At 37.4% G+C, this 21,568-nt stretch overlaps 1 protein-coding gene across 3 annotated transcripts in view; it reads right to left on the bottom strand.

Annotated features, from left to right (window-relative positions):
• BNC2 (basonuclin zinc finger protein 2) overlaps positions 1–21,300 on the bottom strand; it is a gene marked incomplete at its 3' end in the record, with an annotated part of 307,358 nt that extends 286,058 nt beyond the window's left edge. For 2 of the 3 annotated variants that reach the window (XM_080708832.1, XM_080708833.1), the window contains exons 1-2: positions 21,181–21,300; positions 12,059–12,259 (exon numbers count right to left, since the gene is read on the bottom strand). In XM_080708832.1, coding sequence (XP_080564958.1) covers positions 12,059–12,154 — 96 coding nt within the window. In that variant the 5' untranslated portion in view covers positions 12,155–12,259; positions 21,181–21,300. Of the gene's footprint in view, positions 1–12,058; positions 12,260–21,180 lie in introns of those variants that run through there. The other variant, XM_080708834.1, reaches the window with a different exon arrangement.
• Between the last annotated feature and the right edge of the window lie 268 nt (positions 21,301–21,568).

The raw sequence follows: 21,568 nt of genomic DNA, 5'->3' as shown, positions 1-21,568 counted from the left end.
CATAATGATCACACTGCATTCCTTAAATCCTAGTTGAAGAAAAGGGAAAATACCCTAAGTATAAGCTCCGTGATTGCAGTTGTAGACTTGATATCTGAGTGACAATATGATATATTCCTTATGGGACATATTTTTTAATTTCCATTATGTTTGAAATTTGAGCAATTAGAAACAGACACCTGGAACTCAATTATTAATTTACTTCTCCCCTCCCCTTTCACACTTCTCTCCAAATCATTTCTTATGGTACTTTTTCAGTGATGATCTTTTAGGACAGCATGCAAATAAAGGGCTCTGAATCAATGTTCACATTGTTTTCTGTGTGGAAGGGGAGGGACTGGGGATTGAACCCAGGGATGTTTTATCTCTGAGCTACACCCTCAACCCTATTTTATTTTTGTTTTTTGTTTTTATTTATTTATTTTTCTTTTTTGTGGTACTGGGGATGGAATCCAGGGGCTTTCCACCTCCAGGCTACACTCCCATTCCCTATTTTATAATTTATTTGGAAACAGGCTTTCATTAAGTTGCTGAGGCTGACTTCGAACCTGTGTGATCCTCCTGTTTCAGCCTCCCTAGTACTGGGATTACAAGCGTACGCCACCACGCTCAGCTTATTTATTTTGTTATTCATTCATTTATTTATTTATTTATTTATTTATTTATTTATTTATTTATTTTATTTTGCAGTACTGGGGATGAAACCCAGAAACATTCCACTTCCAGGCTACACTCCAGCCCTATTTTTTATTCTTTATTTGGAAACAGGGTCTCACTGAGTTGCAAAGGATCTCAGTAAGTAGTTGAGGCTGTCCGCGAACCACAATCCTCCTGTCTCAGCCTCCCAAATGCTCGAATTACAAGTGTGCACTACCACGCCTGGCTCTTATTTTCTATTTTGAAACAGGTCTCATTAAGTTGCTGAGGACCTCGACAGGTCGCTGAGGCCGTCCACAAACCTATGATCCTCCTGTTTCAGCTTCCCAAGTACTAGGATTACAAGTGTGCGTCCCCAAGCCCAGCTACGTTGTTTCCTTTAAAAGATTTGCCATAATCTTAGTTTATTTATTAGTTTTTTTAAATGTACTTTAAGAAATATTTCTTAAATAATTACTGGGTAAGATAGTAAAAAAATTATAACAAGAATTCTAGGAAAAGTATACTGTATTATATTCATGCTGATTTACATTCTATAACATTCTAAAATTAGATGTTTATGAAATAACACAATCAGTTTCCTTCCTTGATGATCAAAGCTACAAGCTAATCTTGTTGGGTCCACATCATGGCATCTCACTGCAAATGTATAAAGCAGTTCTAGAAGACTACTGATTTTGTTATTTTTGCTTGCACTATATTCAGATGAAAAATAAAATATAAAATAATGAATGTTTAATTTTATGTAGTCCATATTCTATGGGAATAAAGTCACTGCCTTCACTTAATGCCTTTCTATTGACCACTGATTTCTACCAAGGCTTATGCCAAAAATCATTTTGGCAGTCTGCATTTGTAAATAAACTTGATCAAAAGTATAGAAACACTAGCATATACCAAAGCGGTGGGTTGTCAGAATCATCAGGAGGTAGGCAAAAGTTGGTTTATTAAGAAACTATTTAAGCTGGGCCTGGTGATGCACCCTTGTAATCCCAATACTTAAGAGGCTAAAACAAGAGGATCACAGGTTCCAGACCAGACTCAGCAACTTAGGGAGGCCCTCTGCAACTTACTGAGATGCTGTTTAAAAAAAAGAAAAAAACAGGGTTGTGGATGTAACACAGGGGTAGAGTGCTTGCCTAGTATGTGAAAGGTCCTGAGTTAATTAACCAGAACACAAAACCAAACAAACATACAGAGAGAGAGAGAGAGAGAGAGAGAGAGAGAGAGAGAGAAAGAGAGAGAAATGAATTATTTAGGCCAGTAATGGGAAAGCTCACAAGAAGAACTGCAGATTCGAGGCCAGCCTCAACAACTTTGTAAGACTCTGTTTCAAAATAAAAAATAAAAATGGCTAGGGGGTATAGCTTTGAAGTGGAATGTCCCTGGGTTCAATCCCTAGTTCTCTCACTGCACCCGCCAGAAAAAGAAAAGGAATTATTTAGGGCCAGAAAAATGGTTCAGTATTATACTGCTTCCCTACAATGTGAGAGGTTCTGAGTTCAGTCCCCAGTACTGCAAAAAGAAAATATATATAAATGTATATTTAAACAATATATATTTAAAATAATTATTTACACAAGTCAAAACAGTCAACTTCTTCACTTTTAACAAAAGGGTGTTTTTAATAACAATGAACATCTAAGCATCTCTGGTCATGAGAAAACCTGGAATATATTATACATGCATGAATGTGGCTGGGATGCAGGATATGGGATGTGCTTCCTATCAACAGATTAACACTTCATTTTCATTACTCTAATCTCACCACAGGCTGTGAACACTCTCTTTTTCTTACATGAACAACAATGGTGCATGAAAAACCAAGCTGACAGGCAGGCGGGGTTCATTAGATGCATAAAGCCTTTATTCCCATAACACGTCTCACCTGTATGAAGCCAGGGTTCTGGCTTCCAGGCTGGCTACTGAAAGCAAGCTCTCCCAGATGTGGTCTTCTAACTCTGCGTATCCCCTTCCTACTTAAAATGTCAAAATAAAGTAAAAATGGAAAAACTTCTCCACAATGAACTCTATTTAGTGGATAAAAGGACTGGTAACATAGTTTAAGATTTATCCAGGCCCTTTTAAAAGGTGTTCAGGAGAACAAAGAAAAGTAGCTGGGAAGGGAAATGTTGAGATGTTTGAAGTCTTAGCATTTCATTTTGGTGTCTTTTTTCCAGCCAATTCATACTTAAAATTTATTTGAACAAAACTGTAGTTTGTTGAAAATGGCAATTCACAAAATAAGAAACAATCATGCTACTCTTCCCTGAATAACACCGAGTTTCATCAAAAGCCATGCTCGGCTATGGTTAGGAGCATCAAGGCTGCATAGTCTAAGACGGCACTACCACGAAATTCCAGGATGAAGATGCCTTCATGGGGTGATCCATCTACACAGTTGTTGCATCTGAGGTAGCTATTACCAAATCCTCAGCATACCTAGAAATAAATCACTTAATTGTCATCAACCAGCCAAAAGGGAAGATATACATTTTCTGCACATCTATGTGCCATATTTAAATGTACTATCCTATGGCAATATGGAATTTTTAATATTTTCCATAGCAAGACAGTAAATCCTTCCCCAAAGTCTAGAGCATAAATTTGACTTTTGTTCTTTCTGGTACTCTAATATTTATACCTACAAAGGAAAAGCAACATTAGATAATATGCCAGATAACCTGGCTGCCTCTGAGTTAGGTTCTGACATGAAGTCAACAAATATGACTGCAGGCATTCTTACTACAAGGACACTTCCATGGATACACTAAGCGTATAATTATTCCCCAGGTCTTGCAAGCGGCATCCCAATCATGTCCGTTGCCCTCTGACACTAGTAGAAGGCACAGAAGTAGGCAGCTTTCTTCACCTGTGTCTAATTTGGTGCCCCAAATAGCCATTCTAATGATGTAATTCAAAGAAATCCTTCTTGCTTTAATTTTAATGGAAGAAGGAAAAAAAAACATTATTAACCTACTAATGGAGGTTCTCGTTTTAATATTAGTTTTGTTATTATGTTAAGCCAGCTGAAAGTCATTATTTTTTGTCATGTAAAATATTCATTACTCTGAAATTCTTTTCAGACACCCAGTTCAGGCACTCTGATCATCACATGTGAGTCCTGAGGAACTGTCTAGAGAGCCAAGAGCCACTAAAAGGCACCTTAATAAAGTTGAAAAACTTATGACAGCCACACAAAAGCACAGCAGGTAAATAATGGCCATGTCTTTCCCATATAGATTTCAGTCTTTCTCCTCAATTTTAACAATATCTACGCCTGGTGAGACAATGAGTTAAAATTTACTAAGAACAAAACAGCAGTGAATCCTCCTCACATGTTATGTCTACTGCATGTTTTAAATTTTCATTTCATAATGTCATCCATTCATAATGGCCCTGCCTTCATTTCAATTTTTTTTTAAATGTTTCAGTTAACTCTTACTAGCTATGGTTTATCTCGCAGTTATATATCCTCTACCTATTACACTGACCTTTACATTTTTTCCTCTTTCTATGAAAATGTTCTCATGCAGATGTTAAGTCTTGCTGTATAAAACGTTAAATTCAAGAACTATTAAAACCAACAACAAAGAAAGAAAGCAAAAGGAGAAAGCAAAATCTCTCTTCAATTAAGTACTCTTACACAGGCTAAAAATCAAACTGAGATGCCTTTCAGTGCCTCTGAATGCTAAGCCTGGGACCCTGGTTACACTTTTTTTTTTTTAATCACACCCTTAAAGAACCCTCCTATAGCCAAGCTAGATAGTCCTCCAGTCACCAGACACATATGAGGGTGTCTCCCCTCTGCCTCCCTCAGAGATGTGGGAAGGTGTCTTCCCACATCTCTGCCACGAAGATGGATTAGCAAATGAGTGTTTTATTCAATTACTGTTAGTTACAGATACATTTCAATTTCTTTAAGGCAAAAAGAGCCAGTGAAAGTAAGGGGAAATTCAGAAAAAGAGAAATGAGAAGACAGAAGAATAAAGCAAGAAAGAAGCTAGGTCTATGAGAAAGAAAATAGGAAGAACAGACTAATCTTGCATTTAGATAATTAAATAAATTTCTATCAACAAAACAGGAATAAGATTTATAAACCAACAACCCCCATCAATGACATATAAACCCTAAATACAGTAGCAAAATAACATTACAATTCCGAAGTACTGAGTAAATGAGATGTTAGATACACTCCAGGGAATCAGTTATTTCAATGAGTAACTTCCTACAGTTCAAGATTGTTTTCCTTTTTCTTCACAGAGAGAAATGAAAAACTGATGGGCTTAATTAAAGAAAAACAAAAGGATATTATTTTGTTGTTAAAGGATCAATTCTCTTTTTTAATTGGAATGATGATTAATAAGTGGAGAATTTGATTTGAGTAATGTGTTGTTTTTCCAGGAGCATTTCCATTGAGGAAAGCTCTGTGAATGAAAAAAAGACACAACGTTTCCCCTCTTCTTCTGATCTCTGCACTCTGTGGCATAAAATGCTACACACAGTGTTTGAATAGATGACACTGCACACTGTCCTCACCCAAATGAACTACAGTCATAAATTTTTCACCTCAGGGTTTGAATGTACACTATGAAATTTGCGAGGCTTCCTACAGGGAGTGTACAAATTAAAAAAGAATCAATACTGTTATTTTTATTTTTCCTATTCTCTAAACTTTCTTTGAAACCTAGAGAGGGAGATGGCAGTCAAGGTTATGTTCAATTAAGAAACCTATGGGTGACACAGCACCGGCACTTTTTGGAGACATGATCTGCACCTATTATGACTTCTTCAAGCTTGAAATGCTCAGAATCATGTTCTCTCCTTATTTTTCCTGCGTGTTTGTGTTTACTAGATTATCTAATGGGGGAAATACCCATGTTACTTATTGTTTTGCTTATATGTGAGGATACAAAGACTGTTCTTTCTGATTTCTGCCCTTTTTTTCCCTCTCCCCTTCTTAAGCTTACTAGATGTCAAAGGTCCTTGAAAGGGTCTTTGACTCCCTTTCTTCCTCGATTTCCAGGTCCTTCAGTAGAGGAGAATCACCAAACTGTGGAAGCCAGCTGCTTTTCTAGAAATAAAAATGGCATCAGCTTTGTCACACAGGGCTGAGACTTTTCATTTCCTATGACTTCCAAACAAGCCTTTGGCCAAGGGCTAGAGAAGGGTGGCCACTGAATAGCAAGATTTGCACATGGTGAAGAATTCATCCTTACATACATAACAAACCAAGCTCCAAGCCTTATCATAGGAAAGGAAAGCTTAGAACTGTTATATCCCATGTTCTTTCAACAATAACAAGTAAGGAGTTCCAGAGAAAATTTCTTTCACTGAATAAGTTATTTTAGGGTTCACCCTGCTTTCCCTACTACTATAAAGTTCTCTGACAGTACTCTCTGGGGAAAAAAGAAGTTAACTCCTGTAACAATTTAAACGCTATGCTTCAGGTTATGGACACAAAGTAAAAACAAAACACAATTTCTTCTCTCCATTCTAATCTTGAGAGCCAAGTTCAGAAAATACCTCTTTGGCTGTACAGAACCCTTACCTATTTATGTTTATAAAGTATATCCTCCCCAAAGCTCTACAGATTGGTAATGGTGGATGCTCATTGTAACTTGAAGTGAGTGCATGGAACACACATAAGGTAGAAAGGAAGAAGCACTAGGAGTTTTGTTTCTCACTGAAGTGGATGACGCCAGCTCACTATCTATAACGGACTGTTCCTTTGGAATCTGCTCCCTGTGTCACAACGACCTGGCAAACTCGAATGCTTTCACTATCACTGGAGTCCGTGCAATCCCGTCTTGGCTGTGACCCATTCACTTTTGCCCCAACTTCTCAGAGATGCCTTACTCAGCATCTAATCAGATAGGGACTATATTTGCCGCGGCTCTTAACCCTGACACTGGAGTGGGAGGCTATGCTGCTGTAGAAGCCCAAATCTGTCCTGTTACTGTATTAATCAATTTCCATAAAGCTACACATGCATAATTGGATTTTATCAGTGAATGTGAAGCCACACTTATAATTATTAAAATACCTACAATTATAGATAAGATATCTATACCTTTAGGGATTTAGTTTTCAACTGCGGTTACTTGACTCACCTTAGCAAAAGGCTTTACAAATTACATGTACACAATAGACCTGTTTGCAGATGACAGAGAGGTGAGGAAATTAAATAATTTCAAAATGATCACCTACTATGTTCAATATTCTTTCAATATATCATACTGAATATAAATATATATATGAATATATATATATGAGAATATATTTGTGCATGCTGTTTGCCTTAACATATACATGCACATAGAATGCCGTATGTACATGACCAACTACTTTCCCATTTCATTATAAATTAAACAGTGCTTAAGTAAAGTCTACATGTTAGCCATAGATTTACAAAGTACAGGCTAAAACATAAGCATCTGTCTCTATGCTACAAATATTACTATTTTAATATTGTGTTATCAAAATAAATAGTAAGAGTTACATTTGACCATGTCTATTGGTAAAACTTCAAAATAAAACATTACCACTCAAACTATAGGGGGACCTAAATGAGGGGTAGCAGCCTAGAACTCATTACATGCCTCCTAATATAAATATATTTTTTGACATCAAGATCATAAATGTAATCAATTAAACCCTTTTTAGTAAGATGTGATCATCAAAATATACCACTGTAAGAAATTAAGTAAAAAAGGAGAGAAAAAGTGCAGAAAGAAGCCTAGTAATGGAAGGCAATGAAAGTCATTTTCAAAGACCATTAACTATCAACTGCTTTACTAAGGGCCCTGAATAGATAAGGATATGCATCCTATGTTAAAAGAGACGCCTATTTGAGTGGGATAGGGTTTAGAATAAAAACACATTGCATGAATTATAGGGAAAAATCAAGCCACAACATAGAATTAGGCATCTCATTTATGAGAAACACTGTACGAGTGCCTTTTAAATTGTTAGTGAATAAATAATCAAGTTTATTTTTTGGAAGGGAAAGAAGTCAGACAACCATCATTTTCATTTTAAAATACAGAACCCTCAAATTGAGACTTTGTCATTATGAATTGAAAGAACTAAAAGACAACCAGAAGAAAAATTCATATTGAGCATGCTTTTAAATGGATTCCAGCAATGTTGTTGTATGTTTCTTATAAAATATTTTACTTATCATTTCTCTGGAGGTGCTAGATTTTATAGCAGTAAGAAAGTTTGCTTTACTCTGTCATATCTCTGGTGGGCAGATGCTCTTGTATTAATGAAAATCACTGATTTAATTTTTAGCTTTCTTGGTTTGCCCCTCACCTATCTAGGAAATGATTTCTCTGGTGATAACTAACACATCATGCTAATGAGAGAATCTAATGCACAATAGAAAAATGTCACTACTAATAATATTTGCATGAAGTTAAATAAAGCAACTGTAAGAGAATGTCAGACAGTTGTTCTTTAATAAGACACAGTTTCACAATGAAATTATGTTGTTAATTTTGTTACATCATTGGGTGAATCCTAAATTACTACATAATGATGCAAAGAATAATTTATAATTCTAACTTAGTATTTCACTTGAGCCTGAAAGAGAGACCTTATTAAAGGATCTAATTTTTACTTGAAACAGGTTAAATAATAACCCTCACCAATAATAAGACCTGAATGCTTCTAGTGATGTATAAAATGTAGACAATATCCATTTACCTGTACGGTTTGTTTCTGAAAAGATTTTAAAATACAATAGGTTATTACATTTGAAGTAGCTACCAGAATTTTGCTGTTATCTCAAATGCATAAAATATGTCAAAAATTGAAAAATCATCATTTAAAGTTATATGTGTGTGTGTGTGTGTGTGTGTGTGTGTGTGTGCATATATATTCCTGATATGTGTGTGTTTGTGTATATATGCAGGCCTTATTTTTTGCTTTTAACAATATCTAATGAGACCATACTGGGTAAAATAAGGTTCTGGGCTGAAGATGAGCAGAAATGAGAGAAAGGTTTCTGGTCATTCTCTACCAGATCAAAATGACTGGAGAACACTCTTTAACTAAAGTCAACAATTACTCTTTTTAAGGTTCTCAAATATTCATTTATATAAAAAGGTTCTTTTTTATAACATATTACTTAAATGTGAGGGGGGAGAAAAATATAGAGAGGCAGAAAAAATGAAGTCAAATAGTCATATCTCAAACTTTAGGGAAACATACTTAATTCCAGCAAATATAAATTGGCTTTGGACGTGGTGTCTTTTTGTTAGTATTAGACAGAATGGAAGATTTATATTTAAGGAAATTCAACTTTGTCATGCAAAATAAAAGATAAAGACTTTTATATCCCTACTTCCCAGTTTACCTATAGAAGATACAACTAGTGATTAAATTTCAGCATTTATGAGACATTTCCTACCACAAGTTTTTCTTTAGCTAAATACTAGTGGTAAATTCTCTATTACTCAGTTTTTAAACCATTTATAATAGTCCTAATCAGCCTTTTCTAATATTGAAATAAATAATCACAGGAATATTAAGGCTTTTACAGCACCAAAGAAAGTGAGAAAAAAGAAATGTGTCCAGTAACTTTTATTCATATCAATGAACTGAATAAATTTTTACTCAGGAATTAAAATCATCTAGCAAAACCTCTTTATGCCTTAGAAATTACATGCACGGAATTCTGTATACTTGATTAAATTGGACAAACTTGTACCTTTAACAAAAGCTGACTTAATGTGGATATTAAAAGTAACATTCCTCAAAACTGTTGACTTCAAGAGATATCATTTCAAGAAGTGTCTCTTACACTTACACACACACACACACACACACACACACACACACACGCTGAATCAGCACTGTTGATGAACTATAAGGAAGGAAAACAAACATATTATACAAGTACAGCACATACTTTGAGATTTATACATGGTCTGAATTTAAGTTTACGCAATATTTATACTGACTAAAATGTCATCTTGAAGGAGAAAAACATACACACACACAAGTAAACTCATACTCTTTTGCGTGCCTTCCAAAAATGTACAGGAGGTAAATATTTGGTAACACTGATAGGAAAAAAAAAAGAGAGAAAGAGGGAATGGCTTAAGTAGATCAAAACCAAAAAATAAAGAAAACACATTTTTAAATATAGTCAAGTTCCAATACTTTTTAAAATTGTGATTTTTCTCACTTTAGGACTGTTAAATAAACATACTTTTATGTGACATCATTAAGCCCAACTTATTTTGATTCTCTTCCTATAAGTCACTGATGCTCACTATTACACATATATTCATACAGGTGTACACAAAGCAGATCTTTGTATATCCACACAGGCAAACAGCTGGATCAAACGCACCGTGGTGGCTTACTTTATACAAGTTTCTCTCTGGTAGGTTTAAGATTATTTTCCTACTTCTGACCCATCATTCGTCTAACTTACTTTTATTTATTTTTTAGCTAAAATGTTTTCCACAATTTAAAGTCTCCTTAGATTCAAATCTACTTGGAAATGGGCTAGTGCCAAAGAAACAATCTAACACCATCTATGTGGTTCAATAGCCATTTATCAATTGATCATTATCTCTATCTGTTTTATTAACTCTTTTCTAGCTAGGGGGAGACCTAAACAACACCAGTATTCCCTTCCTAAACACACACACACACACACACACACACACACACACACACACACACACACAGGACCTCCACTAACTCAAGGAAAACCCTGAAGGTGACATCTTATTTTTAAAAGTGTGGCACAAGTTATTTGGTTCTAAGGTTAGTGAAAACACACACTGTGTTCCAACCCGGGGAGCTACCCAAGCAGGAATGTGCCCCAGACAAACACCTTTCAAAGCACTCTGAAAGTGACAAGGAGTGTCTCTGTAAGGAAATGAACTTTTCACTCGCACGAACAGGAGATGCCACATGAAGATGCTCGCTGGGTTTATGTTGATTGTATTTAAATCCCAGTTTACTGTATCAGCAGTAATCAGGGTCCCTCTACAGGATGTCAAAATACACCTGATTCAAACGCGTGTATCCTATCTAGAACCCTGAGATAAAAACTGTCTGCCGGCTTACATGCTACAGGACTCTGGCTGTATGGATTCTGGGGCAAATGTATTCTGAACTTGGGGCGGTTTACAGCCTGGCAAATTGTTCTCTTTCCTTCGATAACAGCACTTAAAAAAAAAAAAAAAAACCCAAACGCAAAGTATTTAATGTGTGTGAACTCCAACATACAAAAGAGAGTTGTTGTTTTGCTTAGATGGGGGGGGGGGGGCGGGATAAAAGCAGCAGCATTATTTTTTTTTAATTGAGTGCCACACTATCAATTTCTTAACCGCCGTCTACTTAAAATCCAAGTGTATTTGTCAGTCTACTTTCGCGCTGCGTGGATGATAAACTAACTTGCTTTGTGTGGCTTTGGGGTAGGTTTCTGAAAAGCAAGGCGCGTCTGGGAGGGAGGCACCAGGGAACTTCCCTCCCTTACTTGAGCACGGTCCAAGATGAAAGTTTCTGGGCTGTTTCCCCTCCGCTTCCTCTCACCCTCGCTCCCCCGCGGAGCCGCAGAGCCAGCGATTGTGCAAGAAGCGCCCTCCGCGTACCGCGCAGCGCTGGGTACGAGCCGCGGCCGGTGATTAATGATCAGTTCCCGCCGGCCTCCCGGCAGTCGGCAGCCGAGCAGCCTCCGGCGCGGCCGGACCGAGCAGCCTTTGGGGGAGGATGCCGAGGCTGCACCCGAGAGTGAGTGGCCGGCGGGCGGGCCGGCGAGGGCGGGCGGGCGAGCGGCCGGCGGGGCGGGCGGCGCGGAGCGGAGCTGGGCGGCCGGGGGCGCGGGGCGAGCGAGCGGGAGCACGGGGATGAGCCCGCCGCCGGCCCCTCCGCGCCCCGCACAGCCTCCGCTCGCTCGCGCAGTCCCAGCTCCGAAGCCGGCTGCTTCCAGCCACGAGAAGCCAGCCTGGCTGCTGCGAGGGGCCCCTGGATTTTAGGACTGGCTGCAGAGCAACCACTTTGACCAAGTGATTCGCAAAGATAGATACGTTGTTTGTTGGGTGGTGGCCTTTTCTTTCTTCCTTTTTTTTTTTTTAACAGAAAACAAAGAAATAAAGTCTTCGCGTGACCCAGCTGCACTGTGAAACTTTGCAAACAAATGCCTTTGCTTTCTTCAGTGTCCTCTCCCCCTGTTCTTTTAAGAAGCCCTTAGGGGGAACCATGAAGCAGCCCTGCACATTCCAGTAACATAGTTATGACAAAACAAAGCCTAACTATAAAGTGATCACATTTTTAAAAATATAGATGTATATATTTATTTAGAAAGAAAAGGACCAGAAACAAAAGTGCACGTAACAATTCGAGGTTTCTTTAAAAAAAAATGAAAGTAACTTACCTGTTGGGACATTCTGAATAAGAGGTTAGTGTCAGCGTTTTGCCATGTCCCCATGAACCCTGGTTCAGCCGGAGTCGTTCTGGTTCCGAACTGCATGGAGTTGTCAGTACAGGAGTCTCTTAAAGTCAGGTCTCTTGCCCTCTTTGGTTCTCTGTCTCTCTGTGTCTCTCTTTCGCTCACATCCACTTCTGCCTCTTCTGACTGAAAAGTGAAGGTGGATTTTTTGAGCCTCTTGGCAGCCAGTAGCAGGAGTGTAGTGTAGTTAAGAAGCTGGCTGAACTGTGCATTTCATTTGGGAAGGGGGAGATTTGGGGGAGGGGGGTCAGAGCTTCCTTAGCACCTTCTGCACAGATAGCCCTATCATTTATGCATAGATTGCGACTCCCCAAGCTTGCCTTTGCTCTGCTTAACAGCTGCCTGTCAGGTGTGCAGGCAGCACTGGAGACCCAACCATCAGCCTCAAACCCTCAGCCACTGCATGTCATTGGATAGCAGCGCCAAGAGTCAACTGCACTGTTCCACTGTCAGGCACCAAATGACACCCTGCACTAACCCCTCTCCAGACACGCAGATAGATGCACACTTATGCACACTCCAAGCAGTGCCAAGATCATGGCGCACAGGGCGAGGGGAAGCTAGGGCCCTTTCCTGGGAAATTTCTCCCAACAATGCTTTCTGAAGTAACGTGCAGTATCAGGCACCAGTCTTCGCTTTAACATTTGTAAAACTGTGATACATAAATATTTTTTTAAATTACACTGGATGAAAGTACAATATTCAGATGGAAAAGAATGTAAAGTTGGCTCAGTTGTTGTCTAAATGTTAGCTGTTAAAGTCATATAGTATGTCCTGGGCTATTTATAACCACATACAAACTCATAGAGCAAATAAGACACATAGAGATTTGACCTTATACTCCAAAGAGTAAATAAGTAAATCTTGCAATTTAGCATGGGAGCTGTACAATAAATATCTGCAAAATAATACATACTACTTACTATCTAGTACCTCAGACCATTAATTACCATACTAGAGGTTAAACACTGAGAAGCTGAATGGCAAGGGGAGAAACTGTACCCTCTCCTAAAGCCCAAAAGTAGAACAAAATCATTTATTAAAGTTCCTGAACAAAACATTTACAATATCATATCATAAAAAAGAAAAGATGAAGAAAAAAAAAAGCCTGCCCCATTTCAGGTAAAAAGTAATGAATATAAAAATTCCCATTTTCATTCAAGATCTCTATGGACAATTCTATAACATTTCCCTGCCTGATAAAATGTAGCCTTGATAGCAGGTCATATTTTTAATTAAACCAGTTTTAAAACAAAACATCTATTTATTAGACAGTGTTTATCTACTGTATTTATGGAAAAGCAGAACTGAACAAAATGCACACTGTACATAAACATTGTAACTTCAGAATGGAAAACTAAATTCATGCCATCTCATAAAAGTAGTCAGCAGGAAAAAGCCATCCTTCCTAAACTTAAAATGTAAGGAACATTAATCTTCAACCACCTACAAATATCGAGGACAAATGTACCACTCTCCTTGCTCCTTCTTAACTAAAGAATAACAATAAACCTTACTCTCGGAAACAACAAAAGAAACAGAAAAGAGCTTCAATGGCAGCTCTGTGTCATTAGTGGACAATGAGAAAAGATGAGAAAACGTACACTATGTTGACACAAATGTGCCTTCCCCTCTAGAACCGACATCTCCTGAAAGCTTTTCTGTTAAACTTCCCTCCAGTTCACCACCATTAAGCACAAAAAAGTCTCAAAAGAAGCAAATTCAATATCTGAAAGGAAACAAACAAGAACCCAAAGAATTGTTGCCTTAAAATATATTAAGTCCACCTGTGGTCAATAAAAATATTCTTCAGGGGAGAGGGCGGGAAATGCCCCTATGAGTCAATTGTCAACGGTGACTGTACCTTTACTGCTAGCTATTACCCACTTAAACTCCCTCTAAAATTTGCTAGCCTCTTGATTTCTGAAGTGGCACTCAGTGCCTCAGTCAAGCTGCCTGCTCAGCTCCTGACCTTCCCACTAATGGCTGTTATTTGTGGGAGGCTTAAGGACACTGTCAATAGCAAGCTTCCTCCTCACTCCACTCCAGCTCCGTTGTATCATTGTATTGCTTTGCCTGCGTGTTCCCTCTCGCCTCTGGCTCTCAGGCTCTCTCCTTGTCTTTCCCCCTCCTTCCTCCTTCTCTCCTTTACTCCCTCTTCCTCTTTTTCCAGCCCCTACCTCTGCTTTCCTTCAGTCCTTCTTTCCCAGGTATCCTACCCCCTCACACACGCACACGCACGCACACACACACACTAACAACACAAAAATCAACTGGCATGCAGCAGCAAGCACCTGCAGTAATAGACTCTTTTATTAAAACTGTTATTCTGCAAGACTTGAAATTCCCCGTGGACCAGGCCATGTCAAAGCCGATATAATTAACTAGAGGCTCAGCAACGGATCAATTACCAGACAAGCAAGTGATAGTGAAATCAATGAAGGATCATCAGCCACATTATCAGTGTTGCAACTCATTAGGGCAAAACTGAGAAATGTGCTCAAAGCGAGCCCAAGCAAGGTGGCATTACAAAACAAAGGGCTAATTTGGAGACCCTGCTGTGAACAATCTGTAACAGAATTAGCCTTTTTTCCCCCTAAACTGCACAGCTCCGTAACTAAATGTGACAGACTGAGAGAAGCAGTTTATTAAGACACCAACCCCAAGTTTATTTAGTTCATAAACTCTCTCCTAGAAAATCAATACAGTCTGTACAGGGTTATTAGGCTGACTAGCTAATACATCCAAATCTGGTCTGCTCAGCCAGCAGTCCTCTGACAAAATGCTACCCAGAGTAGGCAAACTGAGCTCTTTCAGATAACAGGCGAGGTCTAAGGTTGCTCCAGTTGGACAGGTCTGCAATGTTACTATTACCTAGATTTTACTGCCACAGCCATAAAAACACCAGAGTATCTTTCTATGATTTAAAGAAAAAAAAAATGTTGACAACAAATAGATGATACTGCACCTGCTAAATGGATTTGGTCAAATAAACTAGTTTGTAAGACTAGTTTACAGAGAGGACAAGCTTTGTTACAGTAAGAAACAACAAACCAATGGCTTACTCATAAACAAGCATGCAAGATAAAACAAAAATCTCAAACATACATACATGCTGTGCTTTGTAGATACTAAGCTTATAGTGCTCGGTTTAAGTAAAATTTTGGAAACTCAAATTTGACTCCTCTAGAAATTTCCAAAATATTATGAACTGAACTTGCCATTTGCTTCCATAGAAAACACACAGTATAGAATCCTTGATCCTAGGATAATTTTCTTTCTACAAGTGAGAGACTTTTTTGTTTTAAAGGACATGGGTCTAAAATAATAAACCTACAAAGCACAGCTATGTTTTCTGACTTTTTCTGTCAGCCATATATTTTGTAGATTATGGAATAATTCTCTGGAATCATTTGTATTAAGTTTATTTAAATCTAGGGGGATAGGGATGGATACAACTTCCACAGTGAATTGTTTTTGGTACTCAGATTCCATCCATGCATTTCAGGTTAAAGAACCACAAGTACTATAGGCCATGTATTAGCTCTCCCCTAGTAGTAAGACATGGACCATGAAAGATGTTCGCCAACTAGGCCTATGGCACCCAAGTATTAAAGACATTGTGAGAATGTGACTACTCCCCCACCCCTGCATAACACGTATCAAAAATTCATTTACACAAAATAAGAAACTCAGATACATTTTTACAACTGTAAAGTAAATTGGAAAACTGTAGAGGAAAAGAGGTTACAGCTTTTGGAAGTGCTATCGGATGCTTATGATGTTTTAACATTTAAAATGCTCCAAGAAAAGGACTTTACTATCAGTATGCCTCCAGTACAATATACCGGTTCTAAGATACTTCTTAAACTTTAGAAGACAACACAAAATAAACAGACCTTTCATTTTCCCTTTAATAAAACTAAGCCATATAGATCCTTAATAAGATTCAATTTATAGAATGCTACAATTAAACCTTTTTCCATAACTTTTGAACTGTCACCTTATCAGGCATTTCATAAAACACGTTTTTTAATAATCTGTTAAAAAGTCAGACATATACATTCTAAACCTGCACTATAGATGCTAATGTTTTGGATAGTAATTAAAAGTTGTAATTATAGGGAAATTTTACTTTTTTAAAACCTTTTTGCATATAACTACACACTGCGCGTGTACCCTCAATGAGATCCAATTAGTTACAAAGAATTTGCATTTCAGTTAGTGTGGGATAACAAGACTACAGGGAGACACAATGCAATCCCACCAGCAGAGTAAGAAAGTGTGTTCTTTCTGTTAGCTCTGTAAGCAATAATTCCCACAACTGACTGTTTAAAATGTTACTGATCTTTCCAATATTTGGGTATTGAGGTGGGTTTTAAGTCTCTCCTTCTATTTCCTTTTTTTGAAAAAAAAAAAAAAGTACATGTTGGTGCTGAAATCAGCCACAATTAATAACTGAAGAAGCCAGTGAAAGGATTTTGCTTTACACATTACCTATTTGTAGGGTACATCTTATTTTGTTTTAAAGGGGAAACACTGTATAGTTTTTTATTTTCTTAATATTTAATTTCTTTTAAAAGTTCATCGTTTTGTTAAAATAAGTTCTGTAACTGGGAGAGAGAAACTTCCTTGGTAGTTGTGTGTAAATAAATATAATTTTGTGATTAAAAACGTGTATGTACTACACTGAGAAAGGATTCTTTTTTTAAGCTATGTTTCTAACAATGTACATCCTGAGCAAATATAAATGTATACTTCATGTGCACAATTTAAGAAGCATCTTTACAGCCTGGTCCTGGTTTACAGAACAATACCTGTAATTCCCTGGGTTCAGTTCAGCAGCTGTTAACAGATTCTGTAATCTGTAATGACAGTAAACTGGCCTTTGCTCTTCTTTTATTCACTATTCATTTTCAAGGCTTGGTTAAGTACAGAGCTGGGTTAAAGATCAGTGGTTTTTCATGTGACACATGCTGGTATTCATCTAATGGCTTGTCAAGACAAAACTGTCCCTGTTCTTGCCAAAATAATAAAAATGACGCTCCACATCGCATGACAATCAGCACTTCCTTACGGCAAAACAACTCAAGCTTTTATAATTCATTTATTTTATAGAAAAAGAATGTTAACTGGCTATCCAGTTAACTGGAATCAGACTGCCATTCTCAAAGTAAATTTTAATAACGTCTGTCCCTCTCTTAACTCTAGAGCAAGATATGGTTTCTAATCAAATCAGACTTTGCCATATAAAAATAATTCTGAAGTTCAAATTCGTAATGCATTAAGGTATATGAACTTAATATATGCAAATTATGCAGAAGCAGCAGGCTGGACTTAGTCACCGAGGTGGGGCAACCAATTGAAGAAATGTCATTTTTCTTGAGAACAAAGTATGGGACTTGCTTTACAACATCTGTTGGGCTGTGTGAAATGTTAACAGATGTCTTAAGTGCAAAAAAGAAAGAATTAATAAAGGAAACCTCTGAACAGATAATCCACCCAAATTTCCATATTCCTTAGGAAAAAAGTTGACAGCAGCCTTTTTCCCTTGTGAAACCTGCCATCCTGCTTTACTATATTAAGTTTCATTTTCTATGAGAAGTTAAGGGGAATTTTTTATTCACTATAAAGAAAAATCAGAAAAAGTAAAACAATAATTTAAATTCAGATGTTCTCTTTGTGAATAATTGTATGATAATCTAAGCTGCTTGTTTTTCCTTGACTCATACATGTAATTTGATGAGAGTAAAAAATTGATCCCTCCTTAACACACGCACAAAGATGAATTATTATTCTACTATACCTGCATGTTTTGCAGAAAAGGAAGGAGGAGAGAGAGAGATTAAAAACTAGGTTTTAAGATAGAGTTTGGATATGAACCATTACCTTTACTCATGAGGGTACTCATATGCACGATTAAGACTCACCTCTTACTTACACCTAAATTCATACTCTCTAACTGGCTACTAATATTTTTATTACCATCCTTGTAAGGGATGAAATACCATCTTTTAATAGCCAAGAGTTTACACGTAGTAAGATATGATGATCATGAAAACTTCTGGTGTACCAGTTGGGTCCTTATATTTAATTTTAAATAATCTAGAAATTTTTACTTGCTTATTTAGTGATTCTCTGTGTTTTAATTTATTAGATGATCTAGCCAAACCTTAGTGGAGCAACCATTAATTCAAATTAAAAAGATGATACCCACATGCCAATTACTAAATCAGTACCTATATGTACATGAATTCAACTCTGCACCCATATTCTTCTGTAAGTCTTCCTCTTGCTTATAGAAGAATAAGATTAAGACTAAGACTAAGCTATCCTATTGCTCTGTCTCCTAAAAAATGTAGGATGTGTGCTGGGGATGTAGCTCAGTGTTGGAGCACTTGTCTAGCATGTGTGAGGCCTTAGGTTCAATATCCCAGTATTAGAAAACAAGCCAACAAAACCTTAGGACATGAATTTGGGTTAACAGTTCATGGATTAACTAATTCAAGATGCACTTAAGTATCTTTGGGGATTCAAATAATGCAAGAACAAAGTGTCTTGTCATCTTTGAGTGCCAGTCTAAAATCACTGACCTCTGTCCCATGAGAGTCTATGTTAGAACTGTATGTGTTATTTAATATTTACAACTACAACTCTGCCAGGTGGTTCTGGAAGCCTGGCTGGGCATTTTAACATATAGAAGCTTCAGCCAGAACAACTTAAATATTTCAGAGGACAACATGATCCAAGGAGTAAATAAATTAAAAAAAAAATACAGGCATGTCTTCAGTTTAGGGCTAGTTTTCTGCCAAAATATTGTGGATCCTAAGGGCTCTTGTGTTTACTCACAGGAACACCACATCAAAGCACACAAGAAAAAAATAATAATAACTGCTTTACCCCTTCCACCACCAAAAAAAAAAAAATTGGTCACCTACACTGAAGGAAAACTGTTGCACTAAAAATATCATTATGTGACCAAGAGGGGAACACATCCCTCCTAATATAACACTTGACTAGGACACATGTTTAAATCACTTTAAAGAGGGGTATGAACATCCCCTATAAGTGTTACCTAAAAGCTTCATCTTTCTACAGCAAAAAGGAGAGACTGCTCTATTTGATATTTGTTTCTGTACCAAACAGAACAATCAGTGTAATACAGTATCTACTGACAGCTTAATCAGGGCTCAGTTTCATAGAAGCACATCAAGGAAATATCCAAATGCCATAATCCTTTGATATACTATAAAAATAAGATAATGAAATTACTTGGGTAAGGTGTGATAGATAAGGTAGTTTACAAAATGTTAGGGAACCCATGAATCCTTAGAATCAAGATGCACAGATATAAAAGCTTCTGATGTCAGTACAAATCTCAAGCCTACAAAGATCAAACATTTTTACCTTCTCTGTTTTGGTTTAAAAACAGAAAAGTGACTTTAATCTTTTCTCAAGTACAGGCAGTGACAGTGACTTCTTTTCTCCATAACCTACAGTCAAAAGTTTCAGGGAACATTTTCGAGACAAAAACAATCACTAATATCTTTCCTTAAATGAATAACGGGGTAGGGATAGGCTGGGGCAGGGAGATGTAGTGGGGAATTACTTTCACAAAAACAAAAAAGTTGCCAGACTGTAAAGATTTATTTACTTCATTCTAAAGACTGTGGACTGAGAAGCTTACAGCCCCAGTAAAAATGTCATAATAATAATTTAAATGACTATCAGAAGACTGAGATTCACAGATACCCCCCCAAAAATTGTGTTTTAGCGCAGGGACTCAGTAACTTACTAAATAATTTGAAAATAGAATACTGCCTTTAGAATTGTCATAGACAAAAGCAACACTACACATAATACTTCCTTTACATAACTCACCGATTAAAAAACAAATTTAAAAAGCAAAATCTACAATATACTTAAAATTTCAAAAATTATCATTAAACCAAAGACTACATACCAAAGACACATACTTTTTTTTGGAGTGTGTATAGTACTAAGGAATGAACTCAGGGACATTCTATCTGAGTTTCACCCCCAGCCCTATTTTATTTTGTTAATTTGAAACAGGATCCTGTTATGTTGCTAAGGGCCTAAGTTGCTGGGGCTGGCCTCGAACCTGTAATCCTCCAAATAAGCCTTCCAAGTACTGAGATTATGGGCACATGCTACCATAACTGGCTTATATACATATTAATTTAAATGAGAAAATGTTGAAACAATGCAAATCTGAATGAGCTTGGAACTTTTTAAAATTAATAAATAGAGAAGACAGAAGCCAACTAACATCAAGTTAAAATTAGAATTAACAGGTAACTTGAAAGGTCCATGTAGTGATTACCTTTGGTTTAAAAAAGAAAATTATAAAGCCGGGCGTGGTGGCACACGCTTGTAATCCCCGCGCTTGGGAGGCGGAGACAGGAGGATCGCGCAGGTTCATAGCCAGCCGCGTTGGTTTAAGAGACCCTATTTCAAAAATATAAAATAGGTCTGGGAGTGTAGCCCGGAGGTAGAAGGGCTTCCAGGAACCCCAGTACCACCAAAAAATAAAAAAAAGAAAAAAGAAAATTATAGTGGCTGGGAAGGGAAGCGTTGAAGAACAGGTAACAGTAACTCTGCTTATCTCTACCTCGTTGGTGATTCTAAGTATGTTCACTTTGTAAAAAGCTCATGTAAAAATTCACTTACAATTTGTTCACTCTTTTGTATATAGGTTACACTTCATTCTAAAAGTTTACTATTAGTAGTGATACTACTTCATACTAAAAATAAGGGAAGGGAGGAGAAAGGAAGAAACAAGAGAAGACAGTTTATCACAGTCAAAATCATTCAAATAACTGCCACTAAATCTACTGCTTGCAACAATCTCTTCAGAGGCAAGAACTGTTAGGAACCAAGTAAATCTCTGAGTTTCACGGCAGGAGGATGAGTGTGAAAGATACTAAAAGGGTGGAAGGAAGAATGATTAGGTGAGAGAGACCTTAACTAGGCAGTCAAAGCGTGTGAGCATATCCAAATGACTTCAATGAAAAAGAACAACATACCTCAAGTTGAGACGTATCAATCCCACAACAGGGCACTTCGAAATGTGCTTGCCAGTCTTGTTCACTAAGTCTGCCCTCTGATTTGTAATTATGGCGAGTTGGAGGTGGGGTGGGCACAAAGCGTGCCTGTTGAGAGATTAGGAGAATTACACAGTATGAGTATAATCAAGATAAATAAAAAAGAACACTTGTAAACATACATCTCTAATCATCCACATACTGACCCCCCAGTACTGGGGATTGATCCCAGGAGCATTCTGCCTCTGAGCTACACCCCAGCCCTTTTTATTCTTTTATTGGAAACAGGGTTCTGCTAAATTGCCTAGGCTGGACTTGAACCTCCGATCTTCATGTCTGAGCCTCCCAAGTACTGGGATTACAGGTATGC

This window comes from Muscardinus avellanarius (assembly GCF_963383645.1).
Source record: "Muscardinus avellanarius genome assembly, chromosome: 13".
NCBI classification, from domain to species: Eukaryota; Metazoa; Chordata; class Mammalia; order Rodentia; family Gliridae; genus Muscardinus; species Muscardinus avellanarius.
The sequence above is the reverse complement of the archived record's forward strand: the minus strand, read 5'-3'. Positions and strand labels throughout refer to the sequence as shown.